Source organism: Canis lupus, chromosome 17, assembly GCF_003254725.2.
Source record: "Canis lupus dingo isolate Sandy chromosome 17, ASM325472v2, whole genome shotgun sequence".
In the NCBI taxonomy this organism is placed as follows: Eukaryota; Metazoa; Chordata; class Mammalia; order Carnivora; family Canidae; genus Canis; species Canis lupus.
In genome coordinates, this window is record NC_064259.1 from 7,485,130 (window position 1) to 7,505,175 (window position 20,046).

A 20,046-nucleotide genomic window follows, 5' to 3' on the forward strand; every position below is an offset into this window, starting at 1 on the left:
TTCAAATGAAAAGTATTTATTTTTATAAATGTTTTTCTCCAGCCAGTTTATCTCAAATTGCACTTAAGAAACAGAAAAAAAAATCTGTAATGAATCCTGTGAAAAGTTAAAAGAAAAACCAGTAGCTTCCATTTCTGGTTTTAGGTTATTACCATTAAATTATATTCTCTTGGTATAAAAATATTTTTCAAAAAGTCCCAAACATGTCAACAAGCCACAAACCTACTACACACGTGTAACTGTGAACACGGCCAACACCGACAGATGTTGAAACAGGAAAGAGGTTTCTGGGGGGTCAACGGTTAAGAAGCAGTAGATGCCACAAGGAAAAAAGTCCCCAGGACACGGTCAATCTTAACTTGCAGCTCAGGACAACCTGCCATTTGGTGGTACACGTTTCACAATATTGACAAACAACAATCTGTTCTACATGATTGAAACCACAGGAAAGCAGACAGTGTTTATGCGGAACAACTTACGAGAAGCGCCCCGGGGGTGGTGCACTGCCCAGTGCAGGGAAGGGGGCAGCATCCAAGCCCAACACAGAAGGCACCGGGACGAGCTGCCGAATGTTACCTCACACAGAGACCAAGAATTTATGTGTACTTTTAAAGTGCGTTCCTGTGTGTTTAACGTGCTCCAACAATGACCTCCCGAATTGCACGCAGGATTGTTTCCAGATTCAATGAAACGGCCGTCCGCGTCTGTGTCGGGACTTGAGGTGACCGGCTGAGCGACGGAGTGTTTTCCTTTCTTGTCGGTGCAGCTTCTCAGCCTCCTGCTGCTTCTTCTGCTGTTCGGACTAAAGGAGAAAATTACATGAGAGAGAAAGAGAAAGAAAACCCCAACGTCCCCTGTTGTAAGCATCAGAATCCCACGGCACAGCCCAGTTGCAGGGGCCACGCCGGCCGGCCCTGGACTCTGCTCCCACAATGCTGTCCTGTTCACAAGCCAGAGCCATTCGTCTACTTACACTGCCCCAAACGCAAGACAAATATTGAACACGTACTAAAGGTGTACTATAACCCACCACGATTAAGTATCATTCACCAGGACTGGTCCCAAAGAATTTTTGGCTGTTTCCAAAAAGTCCAACTCCCCTCAGAAGGCAGAGATCTGCTGCCATTAACCACTGACAAGGGCTCAGCAGACAAGTGGCCTGCAAGTCCCTGGCTGGAGTGAGCACACAGGTTTACAGGCTGACGGCTCCAAGGGCATGTCGCCTGGGGTGACACCCGTGCTGGCAGAGTGGAGGGGCCCCCTCCCCCCCAATTAGGCCCGTGGCTGCCAGCAGCAGTTCTTGGAGAGAAGAGAGCCAATGCAGAACCCACGATGGAGGTCAGAGCCGTATGATTTTAAAATCACGTTTGATGGCTCTGAGGGTACCAACCCTTGAATGCAAAACTCAAAAAAATATCCTTAGCCAGTGGAATGGCACAAAAGGTAAACCAAGAGAGCACTGTTGGGGCATAAGTTTTAAAAGTTGAAAAGCAATGCCTTATAGACACCTATGAGGCTTGCTTCACACCGGTCTGCATTATTCTGTGCACCTAAAAATATTCCTTTGTTATTTTGCTCTTGAAGGAGAAGTCTGTATTTGTCGCCAGGGGGTATTACTCAATATTTTAAAATCAAAGAGTTGAGAGGTAAGGGAGTAGTGGGGAAGGAGAGCAATCTGTAAGACCCAGAACCAACGAGTCCCCTAATCCAGGAGCTCTGAAAATGAGAACAAATAAATCCTTAAGTTCTTTTTCTGATGACTATTACTCTTCAAGAGCCCCACTAAATCCTGCCCTGTACATCCCTCCCCAGCACAACGCCCCTTCCTCTGCTTGGCTCCACCTCTGCTCCTGCTGCACTGTCGCTCTGGGCCCCTTCAGCCCATTCCTCAGGCAACATCCACAGTGAGTTTTTAGAAATATAAAGGGTCAGTCTTCTGCTAAGTAAAACTCTTCAACAGCTTTCCACGGTTCTACTGAGAATGAAGGATAAACACTGGCTGTGGCCCACTCACAAGGCCCTCCAGGACTGAGCTCCGCATAGTTTCTGCTCTGATGCCACTCTTTCCCTCTGATCTCGTTTTACACACAGAGGCTCTTATTCAGATCCTCGAGTGTGCCTGGCTTCCTCCCTCCTCAAGCAAGAACTTCGCCTTGGTGGTACCCTGTGCCTGGCACCCTGCTTGACCCCTCAGAGATTCGCTCGACTTAAAGACGCAACCCACACATCACCTACCCTTCCCTAGCCCCTCTGTCCAGGCCAGGCCCCACCTGACACTCTCACGGCACCCTGTCCCCTGCTGGAGCACCTGCCACCACTCCACTGACATAACTGGGTGTGTCCTCCTTTCAACAGACTGAGAATTGTGGCAGCAAGGACCCCATCGGCCTTGTTTTGTGTGTCCTCAGCACACACCACAGAGCAGATATCTGACACGCACTTGTTAATGGACTACTCGACAAACCTGGAGGAACCCACATACCGAACCCACATACCGGCACATCATACAATGGTAACAAGACCCTTGTAAGATCAACAAACACTGGTTACTCCATATTTTGTTTCTTCATGTTAAAAAGTATCCCCAGAAGCATTTCTTGTCCAAATGATCTCAGAACATGATATACCAAATAAAGATAAAACAGGGTGCGCAGGCGCTTCTAGGTTGGGCGCTCCTCTGCACCTTCAGCGTGGACATCAGTCCTAGGCATTTCCCCACCAGTCTGGTGCAGAGCAATCTCCCGGGAGCACTGCTCCCTCTCCAGCACCATGTTTTTGCAGAGCCCTCCCTGCCAGGCCTTCCCCACAATGGTAGGAGCCTCCAGAGGAGCCTGTAAGCAGCAGCGACTGTCCCGCAAAGCCCCACTCAGAAAGGAACACTCGCCTGTCTCTCTCTGGAAGGCTGTTTTGGATGATGTCAGCACCACCTGCCCAATCCCGCACGACCGGTGGGCCAGATGCTCATCTTCCAAGTTTCCTTTCCTTCTGCTTCTGAGTCCTGCTGTGGCTGCTGGCTCACTATCACCAGCAGGCTGGCCCAGAGAAGTAAGGGATGCAGACATGTGCAAGCCCCCATGCCTTATTAGCAGCAGCCTGGTCAACAGTCTGATGACAAACTGCAGTACAGGAAATCTGAAAATTGGACCTGGGACCTAATCCTAGTTTTGCCACTACACAACTGGAAATAATACTAAAGCACAAGCTTTCCCCTTATATTTTATTCATGTATTAGAAAGTATGTGTGAGGGGTGCCTGGCTGGTTCAGTCGGTGGGGCATGTGACCCTTGACCATGGTGTTTTGAGTTCAAGCCCCACATTGGGTACAGAGTTTACTTAAAAAAGGAAAGTATATATGAAAATCCTGGGGAAACTTAAGAGTTTACCTAAATATATCACACATCTAATATCAAAGAAGACTTACTACTACATAAAGTCCTAATTATTCCTAGGTAAAAGTGAGATTTAATAGTTAAAATTTTGTTACTCTAATGATACAAACAGGCAAAATCAAACATTAATTGATAAATTTCCCCAAATTGTTTCATAGCCTCTGCTTGACTCAACCCTTAGTACTTCTTTGGTTTTTAGCAAAAAATAATAATTTCAGAGGCATCTTATTTTCATTTTACCACAAATTATATAAGCCCTAGATAGTCAGGACTTTCACTTTACAAGGCCGCACCTCAGGTGGCCCAATGACGCAGAAACCACACTGACTGCTAGCTTCACACCAACAGCGCCAACTCCTAATCACTAAGGTCCCGCCTCCCTCAGGACACCAGAAGCCAGCCTGGCTCTGCCCCGGGCTCGAGCTCTGCCCCTGCCTCAAGCTCAGGCTCTGGCTCTGGCTCTGCCCCTGCCTCAGGCTTGGGCTCGGGCTCCGCCCCTGCCTTGGGCTCAGGCTCAGGCTCTGGCTCTGCCTCGGGCTCTGGCTCTGCCACGGCCGAGCTGTGCGCTCACTCCCAACCCAGGAAGAGCTCTGGCTGCAGAAAAAGTGCTAGAACAGGAACATGGCTTCCTCAATAGGGGAAAAGCTTGGGAAGGCTGTGCTGAAGTCAGACACACTATACGGCACTACTGGAAGCCTATTTTCCTTCCTTGAATTAACAAAATCACATTAAAAAACTTACCCTCTTTAACGTGAATGTCAACTGTTTGCTGCCAACTGTGGTGTCTGATACGCTCAATGTGCCATTTTTTGCTTCAAGTTTCAAACGATCTTCAAGGGTTTTACTATAGGAGAATGAAGAGAATGACACATTAATTAGCATCATGTTTTGATTTAGCATTTGAAACAAGTTTTAATTAGAATGGATCACACGAAGGAAATCTGTTACACTTGTGGGAAAGACAGAACATGGCATTCACTTAACATAATCGAGGAAAGAATCAGGGGCAGACAGTCATTGCTCATGCTCAATAGATACAAGCAAAAAGAGCAGCTGCCAAAACACCCGCTAATTTAGCATTTTAAGTGGTGGTTCCAAATATATTTTCAATGGTTGCTACTTATCTTACTAAATCACATTTCTGAAGCCAACACGCAAGGAGCGGTATTTCTGAAGCCTATAATTTACTGTAATGGTCAGTGGCACATACGCTTCTGAAGCATTTCATACTTAAACCACACACGAGGCAGGCGGCGGAGTGCTTCACGCTTTTGCACCTCAGGCACGTCTCCAAGGGAGCGAACACAGATCCTCTTCCAGGTGAAGCCATGGAGAAGTGCCATGCGAGTCCAGTGGATCCCTTAGCTACCCTCACCACCCACAGCATGAACAATTTGAAACATGAGTCCGTCTGCCTATAGACAGTGAGCAAAAGCACGGCGGGTAAATTCTATCCAGTTCGGTCTGCTCACTCACTGCTACTAGGTGCCTTTTCCTTCCAAATTTTTCCCTGAATAAGTATTTCCATATACTTTACCCCGACTGTTTCATTTCGTTCCTTGCTCATGTCTCCCAGACTTTTCTAGGGTCTCTCTGTATAATCTGTGTCCTGCAATCCTGTCCTCGGCACCATTACTGCCACCCTACCTCGGCTTTATAATCGAGATGTTCACTCTGTCTCGTACGTATAACACTTCGTGGCATGTTGCAATAATATTGTTTTACTATAAAATCGAAACAGTGGTCCCTTCTGTGAACTGAGTTTGGAGGGAAAAACTGGAATTAAGCTTCAAGACAAAGACTTGCAGTAAGTTTTCACTTTGGCTCTAACGCTCAGAGATGCAGCCAAAGCAGCAATCCCCCCACCGGCACCCGTGAGGAAAACAGGAGGAGAGGGTAGAGGAAGCAAGAGGGAAGGAATACGGTTCTCTTTTCTTTCCTGTTCCCTCTTCCAAAAAAGTCAACGTGCTTCCCTTTCCAGTCCTCCTTGTACCAACCTAAGTTGAATGTACCCCTTTTGAGTTAATAGTAAAAAACTGGACTGATTTTAAAAAGTAGCTGAATTGGGCGAAGGGTTTTCTTTTGCCTGAAATACGATCATCGTAACTAATTACTGAGCAGAACGCTGCTTCTAAATGGCCCACAAGATAAAGTGATGCTCCTTTGAAATTCCGCAGGAAATGTTTGATGTTCGCACCATGAGAGATTTATCTCCAGTTTATGACTAGTAGTAACGTACTGAACATGCCTTCTTTATATAACTTGAGACGTGAAGTGGTTAGCATAAAAGTGGCACTCTTTTCTAAGCAATAATGTTATTAAGAAGCACTTTTAAAGTACTTTTCATCTTCAAAGTGCTTTACAGACGAACTAATTAATCCTTTCAACATCCCTGAGACACAAGTATTTATCCTTTATAGATGGCAAGAAGGGAGGTGAGGCGCTAAATGACTCGCCCCAGGCCATAGGAGGACTCAAGTCTAAAACCAGAATTCCGATTTAAGAATTTCTGGTTTCCAGGAGTGTGTCAGACCAAACCTGATTTATAAAGTTTTGTGTAGGAAATGTTCCACAAAGTCTTCCAAGTGACAAGCTTCTACATGACAGACTGAATGAAACAAAGATCTAGTTTAGTTTTTTTTTTTTTTAAAACAAGAACTCAAAAATGAAGTGTAAAGGGACTCCGGTGTGGATGTGATTGTGTCAGCCTAAGCAAATTCCTCAGCCTGTTCGTGCCATTTCTGTTCTTTCCCTTCATGGCTGCTGAAGGGTGGCACACAGCAAACACTAATTTGGGAAGAAAGTCACTTTTCAAGTAAATTGTGGGCAATTACTATGCTTTTAAGAATGACCTTATTTCCTCCATGACAGGGTACATAAATTCTGGTTTTCTCTCAATGTACTTTCGATGTGTACTTGTAAAAACTTGTTCTGTCTGGACTACTTGGAAAGACAAGCTGAGTTTTAGAACGAGCCATGGCAAAAGATCAGACACAGGCACTGAGCGTGGAGATTTCTACATTAAAGCAAGTTCCACTTCCCGCCCTTTGAAAGTCAGTTTACGGTATGTGGCTGCTAACCAGCAGTTCTAAGCCAGCTATTTGAGAATGAATTCAGTCGGAGGTGATTTAAGATGCAAATACCTGAAAACTGTCTACTGCAACAGAGGAACAAAATGCAGAAATCCCTAAATAAGGTGAAGAATTTTAGGGGAAAAAAAATGCCACTGTCACATGATGAACAGCCCCTCACCAATCTGTGGAGATGGCCAAGAAGACAGACGTGGGCTTCCAACCTTTGTCAACCTTCTAAAGGCTGAAAGGATGGAATGATTTAGCACAGGACAACGGACAGGGCTTTGGCGGAGGGAATAGGAATTCTCAGCTAGGCGACCTTTAAACGAAGGTGGGCAGCAAATACAAGGAGAAACATCAAATTAGATAGATACTTATTATATGCCTCAGGAAGTAATGCTCAACTTGAGTTTTTAAAAATCACTCTCTGTGGAGGCATGTGCGTTAGTACAGCATTCATAGGACTTAACTCAAAAGAAAGGACTCGCTCCTTCACAGTCTATACTCTGAAGGGGAATAGGCAGGCGGTAGAGAAACGGAATCTACAGATAAATGGAAAATGTTAAATACTCTGTTTAGAGCCAACTAACTTTGAAAAATATTTACAGATCACTGAAAACTCCATCTTCATGCTTTCTGTTTACATGAGTTCCTCAAAGCCCATCTCAGGTGATGTGAACTGAAGCAACCAGGATACCTGGATACCTCATCTAGCAGCTCTGTTCATATTTAAAGATTCGTAACATCCACTGTTGTTGCAAGTCAGAGCTCAAAGCCTTTCTCCAGGGTGATGCGGCCATATCTATCACAGACCCTTTTGATCCAGCAAGTTCCATGCCTAGGGTAGTTCAGTCTATAGGAATCCCTGCACATGAGCACACATTTATCACTGTGGAAAGGGGTAAGAGGAAAACAAGAAACAATGTAAATATCTCAAATCAGAGAATGTTACGTATGTTATGGCCCAACCACCTTATGAGCCATTTTAGGCATTACTGGGAGTTTTATGTGTTATTGAGAGGCCTACACGTACTAGAAGGATAAATGTTCCAACTCACTGCTACATGAAGAGAAGTTCATCAGTAATAGGATCAGTAAGGCCCCTTCACGTCTAGAACAGAATAGCTAATCTGTACACGTGCAAACATGCGCCCACAGGAGTGACTGGATTCTAGAAAGGCACACACAGCAGAGACCTCAGGGAGGGAGTGAGGGGGTAAAAGGGAGACTTTCACGTTTTATTCCATATTCTTAAGTATTACAATGAAAATATGCTTATACATCACCTGAGTGCATATTAACTTGAGTGATAAGAGATTATTTTTTTTCTAAGTGCAACTTTGGAATTAAACTGCTTTCAAGATTAAATTAAAAATGCTTCTATTAAAATAAGACTGTGTTCCTTCAGCTCTCATCCACTGGCAGTGAGGAAAATTAGCTGAAGAGTAAAAACTGGCCATGGTTCATCCACAAGCAGATAAAACTGTGGGCGTGATAAGCGGCCTCCCATGAGCTACTAAAACCACCTGATGAAGAAGGCGAATTCCTCCAAGGTAGGAAATGTCTCTGAAATCTCTGCATTTCCAAGACAGGCCACAGGCTAGGTGCTTCCAAGAATGCCTTCCCACTGACGGGCCGCCTGGCAGGGAGAGGAGAAGAGGCACCCCCACTCTGAGGTGCAGGAAGCTGTGTTCTAGACCTCTTCTCCAGGCTTACCGGCACAACCCGGCCAGCACCTCCATTAGGCCCTGCGGACCTGCCTGCCTCCACTCCCATAACTGGACAGGCCAATGTGCCTGGAATCCTGACAGGCCGGCAGCATGAACTTCCCTGCTTTCCACCTGCAAACGTAATTATTCCCACCCATCCTGACAGCCTCCCCTTGGTCTCTGAGGAGGTAACCCCTGTCCTTCTGAGGCTGTCTCCTTGGCCTGTGCCCTGGCCCATCCCCTCCTGACTGCTTACTGAACTCAGCTCTGCCAACTGACTTTGGTGTCTCAAGTCACTGTCTGCTGCCACGGGTAATCCTGCTCTGCCCACAAACACATTCTATCTCTAATAGCCGAAAAAACTTTCCCCATCAAGTTATTGGCTTGGACTCCTTCCTTTTTCTGCCAAACTTCTTGGAAGAATCATCTACATTAATTACTCACAATATTTATTATCTCTATTCATTCATCAGTCCATGGCAATCCGACATTTGGGCTGGTGCCTGAGAAGCTGGTCCCAGCAAGACAATCTTCCTAATGGCTTTCCTCTGTTCAGGGAACTCCCAGCCCCACTGCACATTTGTGCCACACCCTCTGTGCCATTTTCTTCCTGCTTGGCTCCTTCCAGCTTACATCTCTGAAAACTCCTCAGTGATCTTTACTAGCTACCTTCCCCTCTGCTTGTCCAAGTTGGGATTGTTAGCATGTGGCTGTTAGTATTATCAGTGACAGCTCTAAAACTACCTGCAGTACTTTGTGTGCTGTTTATTTTCCTAAAGAGAGGCATGTGGTTTTTATCACAGACTCAAGAAAAAAATACCTGTTGCTCCCAAGGGGCTCCACTCTTCACCCTCAATGCATCCTACACACTGAGTCGATCTTCCTCACCCTGTGGTCTCAATCACACAGGGAAAGCTGCTTTCTCAGCGCTGTATCTCTAGTCCAGCCCCTGGGTCTCCGTTTCTCTACTGAACATCACCAAGAAGACACTTAATGTGCTGATAGCCAGCTTAGTACTTGTGGCCTTAAACCTGGTTTTCATTCTGTATTCTTGCTCTTGATGGCAACACTGCCAGACAGTTCAATATCATCCAACTACCTCTTTTTCCTTCGCTATTACATTAGTAACTGAACAATGTTGTGATGTATGTCCATTTTCCTTTCCTATTCTTAGACAGTCTTGTGGATAATTTGGGCTCAGGATGGCCTGGTCATCTCTATCCCACAGTGCAGGCTTTTATCACTTTTGACTGGGACTACTGAATAGTCTGTTAGCTGACCTCAGGAGCCCCTCCCTGTGCTTTCTCTCTAAAACTGAGATATTTCATTATGAGTTTCTGGGAAAGAGGGACTTTTTGTACCTACAAGTTTTTATTTTTATCTTCCATAACCAATATGAACTCCTTTTATTCACAAATGATTTTATGATTTGGGGAAGGAGCTGGAAACAGATTTGCTCACGGGAACCTCAGTGTGACAACCTTCCCTGGCTTAGCAATGCTTGGGCCAGGGCCTGCCCACTGCTCTCTGGTTATTCTATGCCCTCCTACACCAAACCATGCTTCCCTCGGCTTTCACACAGTGCTCCTTTGTTCACATGTCACTCTGCCTGGCATGCCATCTTCCCACCCTGCCTTGGGTGCTCATCTTTTTGTCTTTTGTCTACAGCCAGTTTCAGTATGACCTCTTCTAAGGACTTCCTTAAATCTCTCCCTTTCTTATGCACTTTCTACATGGCCCTTTTTAGCTCTAGACTATTAGCTAGAATGTGAAGGCTACAGGCCTGTGGGCTGTGCCTTCTCTTTCCAACCCCTGGCTCTGGACAGCACTTTGTTCACACTAGGCAGACACTCAACCAATGTCTCACTGACGAATGGGTGGCTGGAGAGGCTGACAGGTGGGTGAATAAACTCACAAAGCACAACATACTATAAGGTCTATAACTATGTGTCGACAGACATACGTTTTTGTCTGAATTCATGTTAGCATGCCAAGCAAAGAAGAGGACTCACTCAAGTACTGAGTTAGGATTCATAATTCACTTTACCCTTTACAGAAAAAGTCTTAAAGTTGGGCAAGTCCAAGTAAACATTTAAAATGTGATACACTCAGTTTTGATGCTGTGTTTTATTGATTGCCTTGTGGTAACTCACAGAATAAGCAGAAGGTGTCACTTTGGTTCTCTGAAGGATAATGCTTCAATGCTTCATCAAATAATATAAAAATATTGCAAGTTCAGGATCTGCCAAAATAATCCAGTCAAGACTAGAACTCAATGAGCAGTTTGTGCCAAAACGCCAGCAAACTGCAGGCTGTTCATACCAAAGGGTTATTACTTCAAGAACCAGGACTCTTCTTTTAAGCTCATGAAGTATTATCACTTATATAGTTCCTTTTCAAAAAAAAAAAAAAGTTTAACTTAGTAAAAATGTTTAATTGTAGTGTATTAACATGGCTATTATTTATCCATTAAGTACTAAATTTCTATCCCTTTTGTTTCTCTTATTAACGTCCTACTAAAACCCACAGGCAGAACAAAAATGTCAGAAAGTTTAGTCATGCCTCCTCCTCCCAAATCACCGTGTTACCATGCTTACACTAAAGACAACTGTTCCTAAGTTTTCCTGGCCAATGGGTTGGGAGTAAATGGGTTCTTTCTCATTTTTCTTTCAAGTTACCCTTGAAAGGGTAACTTCCTGAGTTGCCTGTCATGTAGCCAAGGCACTGGAGATTCACAGTTCCACAAAAATGTATCATGTGCCTACTTGGGTCTACCCAGTACCGATTCAGGAGCCAGTTGTCAAGTAAATAAAGCCAGACAAAACCAGCAGATAATCTAACAAAGAATCTCACTCCACAGAATCAGAATACTACAAATCAGAATACTACAAACAACTAGTCTTCCCTCTGTTTCTGAGTGGGACTCCAAGTTAAATTTCCAAGACCAGCAGGAACATGAAAATTGAGGCTTGCACACACTGCTGGTGGGAAAGTAAAACGGAGCAGCCTCTTTGAAAAAGTTTGGCAGTTTCTCAAAAGGTTAGGCATAATGCTACCATATGACCAGCCATTCCACTCCTAAGTACATAGCCAGGAGAAATGAAAACACGTCCACGTAAAATCTTATACACAAATGTTCGTAACAACATTATTCATAATAACCAAAATGTGGAGCAACCCAAATGTCCATCAACTGGTGAACAGATGAAGGGAACATGGTTTATCCACACACCAGAATACTATTTGGCAATAAAAATGAATGAAGTACTAACAGATGCTATAGCACGGACGAACATTGAAGGCATTACGCTAAGTAACAGAAGCCGGACAAATGCCACACGGTGTGTAGTTCCATTTATATGAAATGGCAGAACAGGCAAACCCATAGAGATAGAAGATGATTTGTGGTTGTCTGGGGACAGGATGGGCTGGGGGCAGGTGGGAGCAAATGATAATGGGGCTTCATTTGGAAGATGAAAATGTTTCAAAGTTAACTGTGGTAATAGTTGCACAACTCTGTTAATATACTAGAAACTTACACTTTAAGTAGGTGAACTGTACGTTATGTGAATTGTATCTCAAGGAAGTTGTTATTACTGAAAGAAAAGTAAGGCCGGTAAAGATACCAACCCAATTACTAGATTCTTCATTCACCAGCAGACCTTTGGTTCTTTAGAACCAGAATTTTGAGATCTCCTGGATTCTAAGTTGAAGGATTTACTTATTATTTGGTGTCCCAGATACTTGCTAGAAGCAGTGAGATCATGAGGACCAGTCATATTTCTTCCATTCCAGAGACAGTTTAGCCTGTCCATCAATGTCCTCTCCACCCTTTTCCCACTTCCTACATCTGAAAAACCAGATTTTCTAAATGGGAAGCAAGGAGCTGGAGAAGTACAGGTACAGAACTGGTACTGCCCCGGACCTCACACCTCATCCATTCCGCCCAGCTCCTCCAGACACTCGCGCTCTTCTTTTGAGATTATCTACCATCTATCACATTCTCATCTTGAACATCAACATTCAGCCCAGGAGCTCTCTTAACAGAGACTTACCTAACTTATGGCTTGTACACAATCTGGAACTGAGGACCTAGCCTAGCCTGTTCCTTACTTAGACACCTACAATTGAAACTATCCAAGTAATACTGTTTTTTTTTTTAAGTTGACTTTTTTATGGTGATAAAATATATTCACCTTGCTGTGCAACAATCACCATCCATTACAAAAATTTTTCATCTTCCAAACTGAAACTCTGTACCTAGTTATTTTTTTTTAATATTTTATTTATTTATTCATGAGAGACACACGCAGAGAGAGAGGCAGAGACACAGGCAGAGGGAGACGCAGGCTCCATGCAGGGAGCCTGATGTGGGACTCGATCCCAGGTCCCCAGGATCACACCCTGGGCTCAAGGCGGCGCTAAACCACTGAGCCACCCAGGCTACCCAAGCCACCCGGGCTGCCCATGTACCTAGTTAAGTAGCATCTCCCCATTCCCCCTCCTCCAGCCTGGGTAACCCCCATTCCATTTTCTGTTTCTAGGTTTTTGACTATTCCAGAATACCACTCTTATCCCTCAGTGTTCTTGCAAAAGGCTTAACATTTCTGGCAAATTTTCCAAGTGATCTTTTCAGTCATCAGGTAAGCTGAGATACAGATAAACATAGTGGAAATTCTAATTAGGAAAAATAACTTTTTGTTAAGAGGCAAAGAATCTGTTGCTGTTCTCAGTTACCACTATACCGAAAACCATCAATCATAGGGGCACAGAACAAAACAGGTATTTGTAGGTGAGGGAAACAGAGGGAAAGAAACAAGGACAACACAAGATCATGACCTGTGCAGTGTCAAAGTGTTCTTACCTCTACCAGCCAACACTCACACCCTGGGCCTTCCCCTATGTGAACTCCACCTCAGAAAGTTGTTAAAAGTCATCGTAAGGAAGGCCAGTATATTTCCCCTCAAACCTTGTGGTGCTTCCCTCATGTTAAGTTCAAAGACCAAGATGTCCTCCTCAGGGTCACACGGCCGTGAGGAAGAGCAAGGCCCCGGCAACCCGGGAGGCATCAGAGAGGGGGGTTACTCACTTCAGCAGCTTCTGCTTGGCGGCAGAATCTTTGAAGCTCCTGAATTCCTCACCGGCTTTGATCTCATAAAACTGGGGCTTGAGGACAGTCTGCTGGTCCTCCCTGAGCTGCTCCTGCCGCTTCATCTTTTCCTCCTGGTGGAGCAGTCTGCGCTGTTTCCTGACCTCTTCAACCCAGTCTTTCTCATCATCTGAACTCTCAGAACTTTCCGCATCACTTGGTTTTCCTTCCGGCTCTTCCTCCTCTTCCTGAAATAAAAATAGTAAGCAGCAGCTCCTATCCCCCACCAAACACTGACTTGCTGTTCTCTTGGAAAGAGTCATTGTCCAGAGTACGTGACATCACACGCATCGGGGCAAAATGCTCTTAATTAGGTAAGATCTACTTCTGAGCGGAAGGTCAAATGAATTATATCTCCAGTGTCCCAAAGGTTTTTCTAACTTACATAGAAAACTTTACATTAAGGAAACAACAGCAGATACAAAATGATAAGGAGTACATTACTTTTTCACGGAGTTCTTGTTGTTCTAAGAGTCTTAGTTTCTTCTTCCTTTTTTCACTTATTTTGGAGACAAGTGGATTCAAAAGCCTAAATTCTTCACTCTCTTCATCTACTTGGAAGTCAGGGTTCTCAAACATAACTTTAAATCGATCATCGGTGAGAATATTAGGAAGGCTCTATGACAAAAAGAATGCAGAATTTCAAGTCAGTATGAACAAAATCTGACCAGAAAGACGGCCTAAAAACATTTCAGTCAATTATAAATGAATAGGCTGCATAAGGCATAACATTAAATCATTAGGAAAATTCTTTAGTACTAGTTTCCAGAACTTTCTATCTGCCTTTGGGTTTTACCTCCTACTCACAGATTCTATTAATCTATTTCACAGACTACATGTATTACGTGGCCATTACACATAATGAGCTAAGAATGAACTTTTCTGGCTTAACTCTATGCCTAATATGTTGGAAAGAATTTTCTTCAATTAGCATTTCTCATGAAAAAATACTTTTCAAGGAAACATATAGTTCTGAAACACAGTTTTTTAAGCATAGCTACTATACTGAAATAAAATTAGTGAGTCTTCCAAGTTCATATTCCAAAACTGGGAAAGAAAATACATAGTAATAATAAGGCAACCATTAACACGGTGAGGAGATGCTGGTGTATACTTCCTGGCTCTCAGGGAGCTATTTGGAAACCTAAGGGAAGCTTCCATCTCTTACGCAATGGCCTCATCAATTTTTTCCTGTAGGCCATTTAACTGTTCATGAAGGATACAGTGTAAACCTTCTGACACAATAAAACTGCTATTGAGACCGATCTGAATAGGTCAGGGCTGACGCTAACTAAATTCCTTTTTAGTTGTACCATTTTGAATAGAAAGTTTTCTAGAATGTATTGTAAACTTAGCTGTTCACATAAACAGATGACAATCTTTTACATTCAGAGTTCTAATGTTTATCTACTACAGGCTTGGAAACCAGAAAAATCAAACTACTTCACAGGGTTTGTAAATTAAACAGCCTGAACACAGGCTGGAAAAGCTAACCTGTCTGTGGTTGTTTGTAAGCAGTGGATTTCTGAGTGTGGTACTTGGAATAGATTTGATAAGGCACAAGACATTAAGGAACTTATGCTATTTATTATTCGCATGTCCCTAATGTCTGACAAACCCTTAACCTAAAATTCTAAGACATACTGGATATATATTTAAGACACTGATCAAGCGTTCCCTGATTAAATATCATATCTAAGATTTAGGTTCAAGGAAGACAGAAAGATAGGTAAGAATCCAGTTCCTGATTCCAAGGTGCTAGCTCAGATCTAATGAGAAGGAAAACAATAAAAACACAAACAAAAGCCTAGAAGATCCAAGGCACCGTATGAAGGATGCTAAGCAGAGCTGAAAGTGCTCTAAGGGTAGAGGGAAAAAGTAACTCCAACAAAAGACATGTCAAAAGGGCTCACTGGGGGATGCAGTATCTGAGGACAGATGAATGGGTTTAAACAGACACAGAGTTGAAGAGCATTTCCAGCCCACTATGGACTGGTGAAGTCTGACGACACAAGGATAATGACAAAATCTGAAAAAAGCATTCTTTGATCAGGCCAGACTTGCCCCTAAGTTCTGCTGTGAACCTAAAATTACTCTAAAAAAAATGAAGTTTTTTTTCAAAGATTTTTATTTATTCATGAGAGATACACAGAGAGAGAGGGAGAGACACAGGCAGAGGGAGAAGTAGGCTCCATTGCAGGGAGCCCTATGCAGGACTTGATCCCAGGACCCCAGGATCACAACCTGAGCTGAAGGCAGACGCTCAACCACTGAGCCACCCAGGGATCCCCAAAATTAAGTCTTTAAGGAGAATGTCCTCTGGATTCTGAGGAACACCATTAACTGCCTGGGAACACCATGCTAGGTCTCAAGTGAGAGGAGGAGACTAAATTGTATTAATTCTTACTGTATTTATTAAATAATCACATTGAGTAATACAGAAACACGTTACAAAAGAATATGCTGCTAGTATTCTTACATTTTTTCTGAATTTTAAACAAATAAATTATATTGCCATGGACAAGTATGTTTTGGAAGAACAACTATAAAATAATAACTCTTCTGACCTAGCTATAAAAATATTTCCCTTGGAGATTTCTCCTGGTCTAATTGTTTATTTTTACAACCAATTTAAAAAAAGGAGTATGATAAGATGTAGTTAGTGATGTTCTACAGTAGTTTATATGTGTCTGGCTAGCTATCTACCCTAGAAATACACATGCACACGTTAAACACCTGCCAGGCAAATCTGAAAAACATCTCTCAAAGCATTGTTCCTATCACAGCTCTACTTCAAAGAAGTATTATCTATAGATTTGAGTAGGATGCTTACCATGAATATTCTGTCCCAAGAGAGTAATATACGAGGAATGCTTAACATTTGAAACAAGTCAATTCCTTCAAGGCTACGATATCTATGAAATGAATGCTATGATGTCTTGGGTGCAGGCTTCTGGGTAAAGATGCTAGTCTGCACACAAGCATCTCCTTCTAACCTCTGCTAAAACCCCACTAAAGCAACAGAATATAGGCTTAAAGACACGAGCCTTAAGAAGAAGGAGGAAAAGACAGAAAAATAGGAGCGGTAAGATTCTAAAAAGAAGCAAGGCAGGCCTCAAACCCACCCTGTCCCAGGAGAGGCTTCTTCCCTGGAGAGAGAGAGGTGCCTGCTGTGGCAGCAGCACCCTGAGGACAAGGGAAGCACGTGGCACAAAGGGGCTGCACACCATGGGCTGCGATGACACCCTGCCCCACACCCCACGCCCTTGTACTATAGCTTTCAGAACGCTGGGAGCCAGGCCACTACCCTCCAAACAGGAGAATAGACCAGCCAAGAGAAAAACCAAAAAGACATTGCTTTTTGAAGCTTCCCCAAATAAACAGTTTGGCTGGGTCACCATACAGTGACTGCTGAGTCCTATCTCCCCACCTCAGAGTCTTCATTCAGCTTTTTTTTAGGTCCTTCACTCTTAAATATAAACAAATGACCTAAGATCATAGTAGGAACAAAGTACTTAAAATTTCTTTTCCCCAAGAAAATCCCCCAGCACTGAAGAGCCTAAGTTTCTGGACTGAAGGGGCCTACTCAGTGGCCAGCACTACAGGCGGGGTTAATGGAAGGAGGACAACCCCTTGGCGTAGCACAACCACATATTATTACATTTATGTGTTTATTTTCCTCAGGAAATTACCTAGCATTTTCTCCTTCCAATATAATGTGTGGTTGTTGCTGAGAACCCGCACATGTGAAAATCTCTTCCCTATACCCTCACTGCCTGCCTGCTCGTCTGGGTTGGAAAGAATATGCCTTCAGGAAATAAAGGTCCTTTTAATTCTGTATCCAAGATGGGGAGGAGGTGGAGTGAATCCCCAGGATGTTGACCATGGACCAACACTCAGAGGTGACCAGTCCAGATGGAGCAGGGTCGACACATGTAGAAGAGACTCCATCAGGAAAAGAAAAGTTCATGTAACAACTGATATTCACATAAATATCTTGATATGAGATTTAGACAACCAGCAAAGGACTGAACGCTAACTAGTGATCACTGTATATAAGACCAACAAAAGGCCAACCACTAAATCCATAGAAGACAGAGGCTGAAGGGACGGTAATCACAGATGGCCACCTGACTCCATCTGGAACAGGAAGAGCACGTGCACAGACCCGATGAGGTAAATGCTGGTGCTGACAGTCCCAAACTGCAACAGAACTTACCAGGAGGGAAGGTCATCAAAAGATGAAAGATGGTTGGCCTGACATTCATTCATTCATTCATTCATTCATGAGAGATACACAGAGAGAGAAACAGAGACACAGGAGGACAGAGAAGCAGGATCCCCGCAGGGAGCCCAATAGGGAATTGATCCCTGGACCCCAGGATCATACCCTGAGCCGGAGGCAGATACTCAACTGCTGAGCCACACCCAGGCATCCCTGGCCTGACATTTAAAAGTCACAAAGGAGCACTGTGGGCAACTGTAATCTGCTTTACACCAAAATAGTCTGCTAAAAGGGCAAAAGTGCTTACCTTAGGACAGGTGAAAATGGGGGAGAAGGGAGAGAGAGCCGACATTCCTAACAAAGCATGGAGAAATACTTAGTTTTTAAGACCACGTGGTTTAAAACTAATAAATCCAAAAACAATCTTTAGTTGGTACTAAAAAACATTAAAAAGAGTATTTGGAATGTTAAAGCTAATCTGATCCAACCCAGTGTCATTGCATGGCTCTATCTTCTCCCTAGAGAGATGAATTATTACTTTAAAGTATACCCTTCACAGTATCGAATCAACCTGCGGGCTAAGACACCTCTCCTGTGAACGGCCCAGGTGAGAGTACACTTGACCTAGAGACGTTGTGCAAGACCACACACAACTGAGCTGCTGCAGAACCCAAGAGAAGGACATTCATACAAGACTCCAAGGCAACAGTGAAAAACTGGTAGAAAAGGCCAACGGCCAGGAAATGACACTTATAAGAAAAATGGCTCAAATCCTTTCAAATCCAATGAATCACCAGGTGCCAAACCTGTGTACATGGGGAGTTCAATACGGATTTGTTGAAAGAAATGAATGAATCAAGTCTTAATTAGAATTAATATCACCAAGTGTTTAAGTTTGGATAAGGTCCAGATAATGCTTCCTGACACTAGATAATGGGTCCCTTTGCACTGCAGGCCCAGCATCAATAAGGTCTGCAGTACACATCTTATTACACTCTAACGATGTTATCAGTGGCAGCAATATTTGGGAGCAGATATTGGTGTCTGCCTCCAAGAAATTCCAGTTGGGGCCAAAGCAGAATTAAAGCATACTGGCTTTCAAATCAGAAGTCATCAGAGCTATTACAAATCTTGAGGGTTTGAAGAACTTAGTTCAAAGGCAAAACTAACAAACTGCTGAGAGTCGGAACAATTCTTTCAAGTATTCTTTGCATTATGAAGGCTTCTTCCCTTAACTTGCAAGTGGTCTTTAAGGTCTTCGTTTTTAATTAGATAACAACGTTAAACAACAAGTCATATAAACTTTGTCTAATAATAGCCTCAGATTTCTAGAAAACTATACACAAGTATTTCTAGAAAGAAAGTGAGCTCTGATGATAAGGTCCAGAGCTGGGTTGGCAAGCAACTGAAAAGCAAATCAGGGGCACATTTTACAAATAGCACTTTCTAGCAGAATTTTATAGGTGACATTGCTTTTACAAAGACAGCACATCCAGCTTCCAGCAGCCAGAGAGATAATGGTGTTTGATGAAGGAAGGTAAGAATTTTGAAGGTTGTCCTTCCTTATGCTGCAAGAGAAGTAGTACACAGCCTGATTGAGGATTCTTTACAGGATGACTCTATCAATGTTTTGACAAAGACCTGTAAATGCACAATCACAATTTTTCCCACTAACTATTAAGATCACTTTGCAGGTTTTCAGTTCACATAGTCATTTTACCAGCCTGCACCCTGTGCACAGTGAGAACCATCTGTGTTATAAACCTCTGGCTGTCCCTCAACTGCAATGCAAGTCTTTAAAACAAAGGGGGTGGGAGGCAAGGACAGGATACTTTCCCCACATCTTCATGATCATCAGGGCCTTTTTAAAAAGCTCCTGAACTGAGTATACCACCCTTCACAAGTATTGAAATCACAATTGAAGTGTCTTACTCTCTGTAATATTAAGATACGTATCATTATAGATAAGGATTCGTCAGCATAAAACATAGATAGGAATGTATACGTGTGCATTCTATATCAGCCCCACGTTCTTCCTCCTGAAGCTTTAGGGCTTCAGTAATCCAAAGATCACTCCCATTTAGCTTGCAAAAAGACATTTTGAAGTTAAAAAGTTACCTCTCTAGTCATCCTCAGGCTGGGCTTACAAGAAAATCAAGATGAATACTCTGAGGAGAGAGTCAACACAGCAGGAGGCACTTGCACTTCAAGCACTTTAAGATCCACACACACACTTAAACGCTCTGATGTGAATTAATTAGGAGGAGGCATAGACATAGCATGTGGATATAAATGTATATAATAAGTTTAAGTGATTATTTCAATGTTGGTATATTATTCACATAAGGAAAATGGAAGCACAAAAGTCATCTATGGATTTACATAAGGGAGGCTCTTAAAATCAGAGTTTAAATAATATATTAAAAAAACGTAATAGACCAGGATGGGAAGATGCAACCAGGATGAGGAGACAGAGGTTAAGTAGTGAGTGTGTGCTCCA

At 43.2% G+C, this 20,046-nt stretch overlaps 1 protein-coding gene and 1 long non-coding RNA gene across 10 annotated transcripts in view; one reads left to right on the forward strand and one right to left on the reverse strand.

Moving 5' to 3' along the window:
- NOL10 (nucleolar protein 10) overlaps window positions 1-20,046 on the reverse strand; it is an 83,509-nt gene continuing 63,463 nt past the window's right edge. Inside the window, exons 18-21 of the mRNA XM_025454670.3 lie at window positions 13,766-13,939; window positions 13,262-13,509; window positions 4,131-4,233; window positions 1-802 (exon numbers count right to left, since the gene is read on the reverse strand). Coding sequence (XP_025310455.1) covers window positions 683-802; window positions 4,131-4,233; window positions 13,262-13,509; window positions 13,766-13,939 — 645 coding nt within the window. The 3' untranslated portion in view covers window positions 1-682. The remainder of the gene's footprint in view (window positions 803-4,130; window positions 4,234-13,261; window positions 13,510-13,765; window positions 13,940-20,046) is intronic.
- Window positions 11,868-20,046, forward strand: part of LOC112664837 (uncharacterized) — a 33,633-nt gene continuing 25,454 nt past the window's right edge. For 3 of the 9 annotated variants that reach the window (XR_007403180.1, XR_007403185.1, XR_007403183.1), the window contains exons 1-2: window positions 11,876-12,072; window positions 12,717-12,815. This is a non-coding gene — a long non-coding RNA (uncharacterized LOC112664837). Of the gene's footprint in view, window positions 12,073-12,716; window positions 12,816-20,046 lie in introns of all 9 variants that reach the window. The other 6 variants (XR_007403182.1, XR_007403184.1, XR_003140025.3 and 3 more) reach the window with 6 other exon arrangements.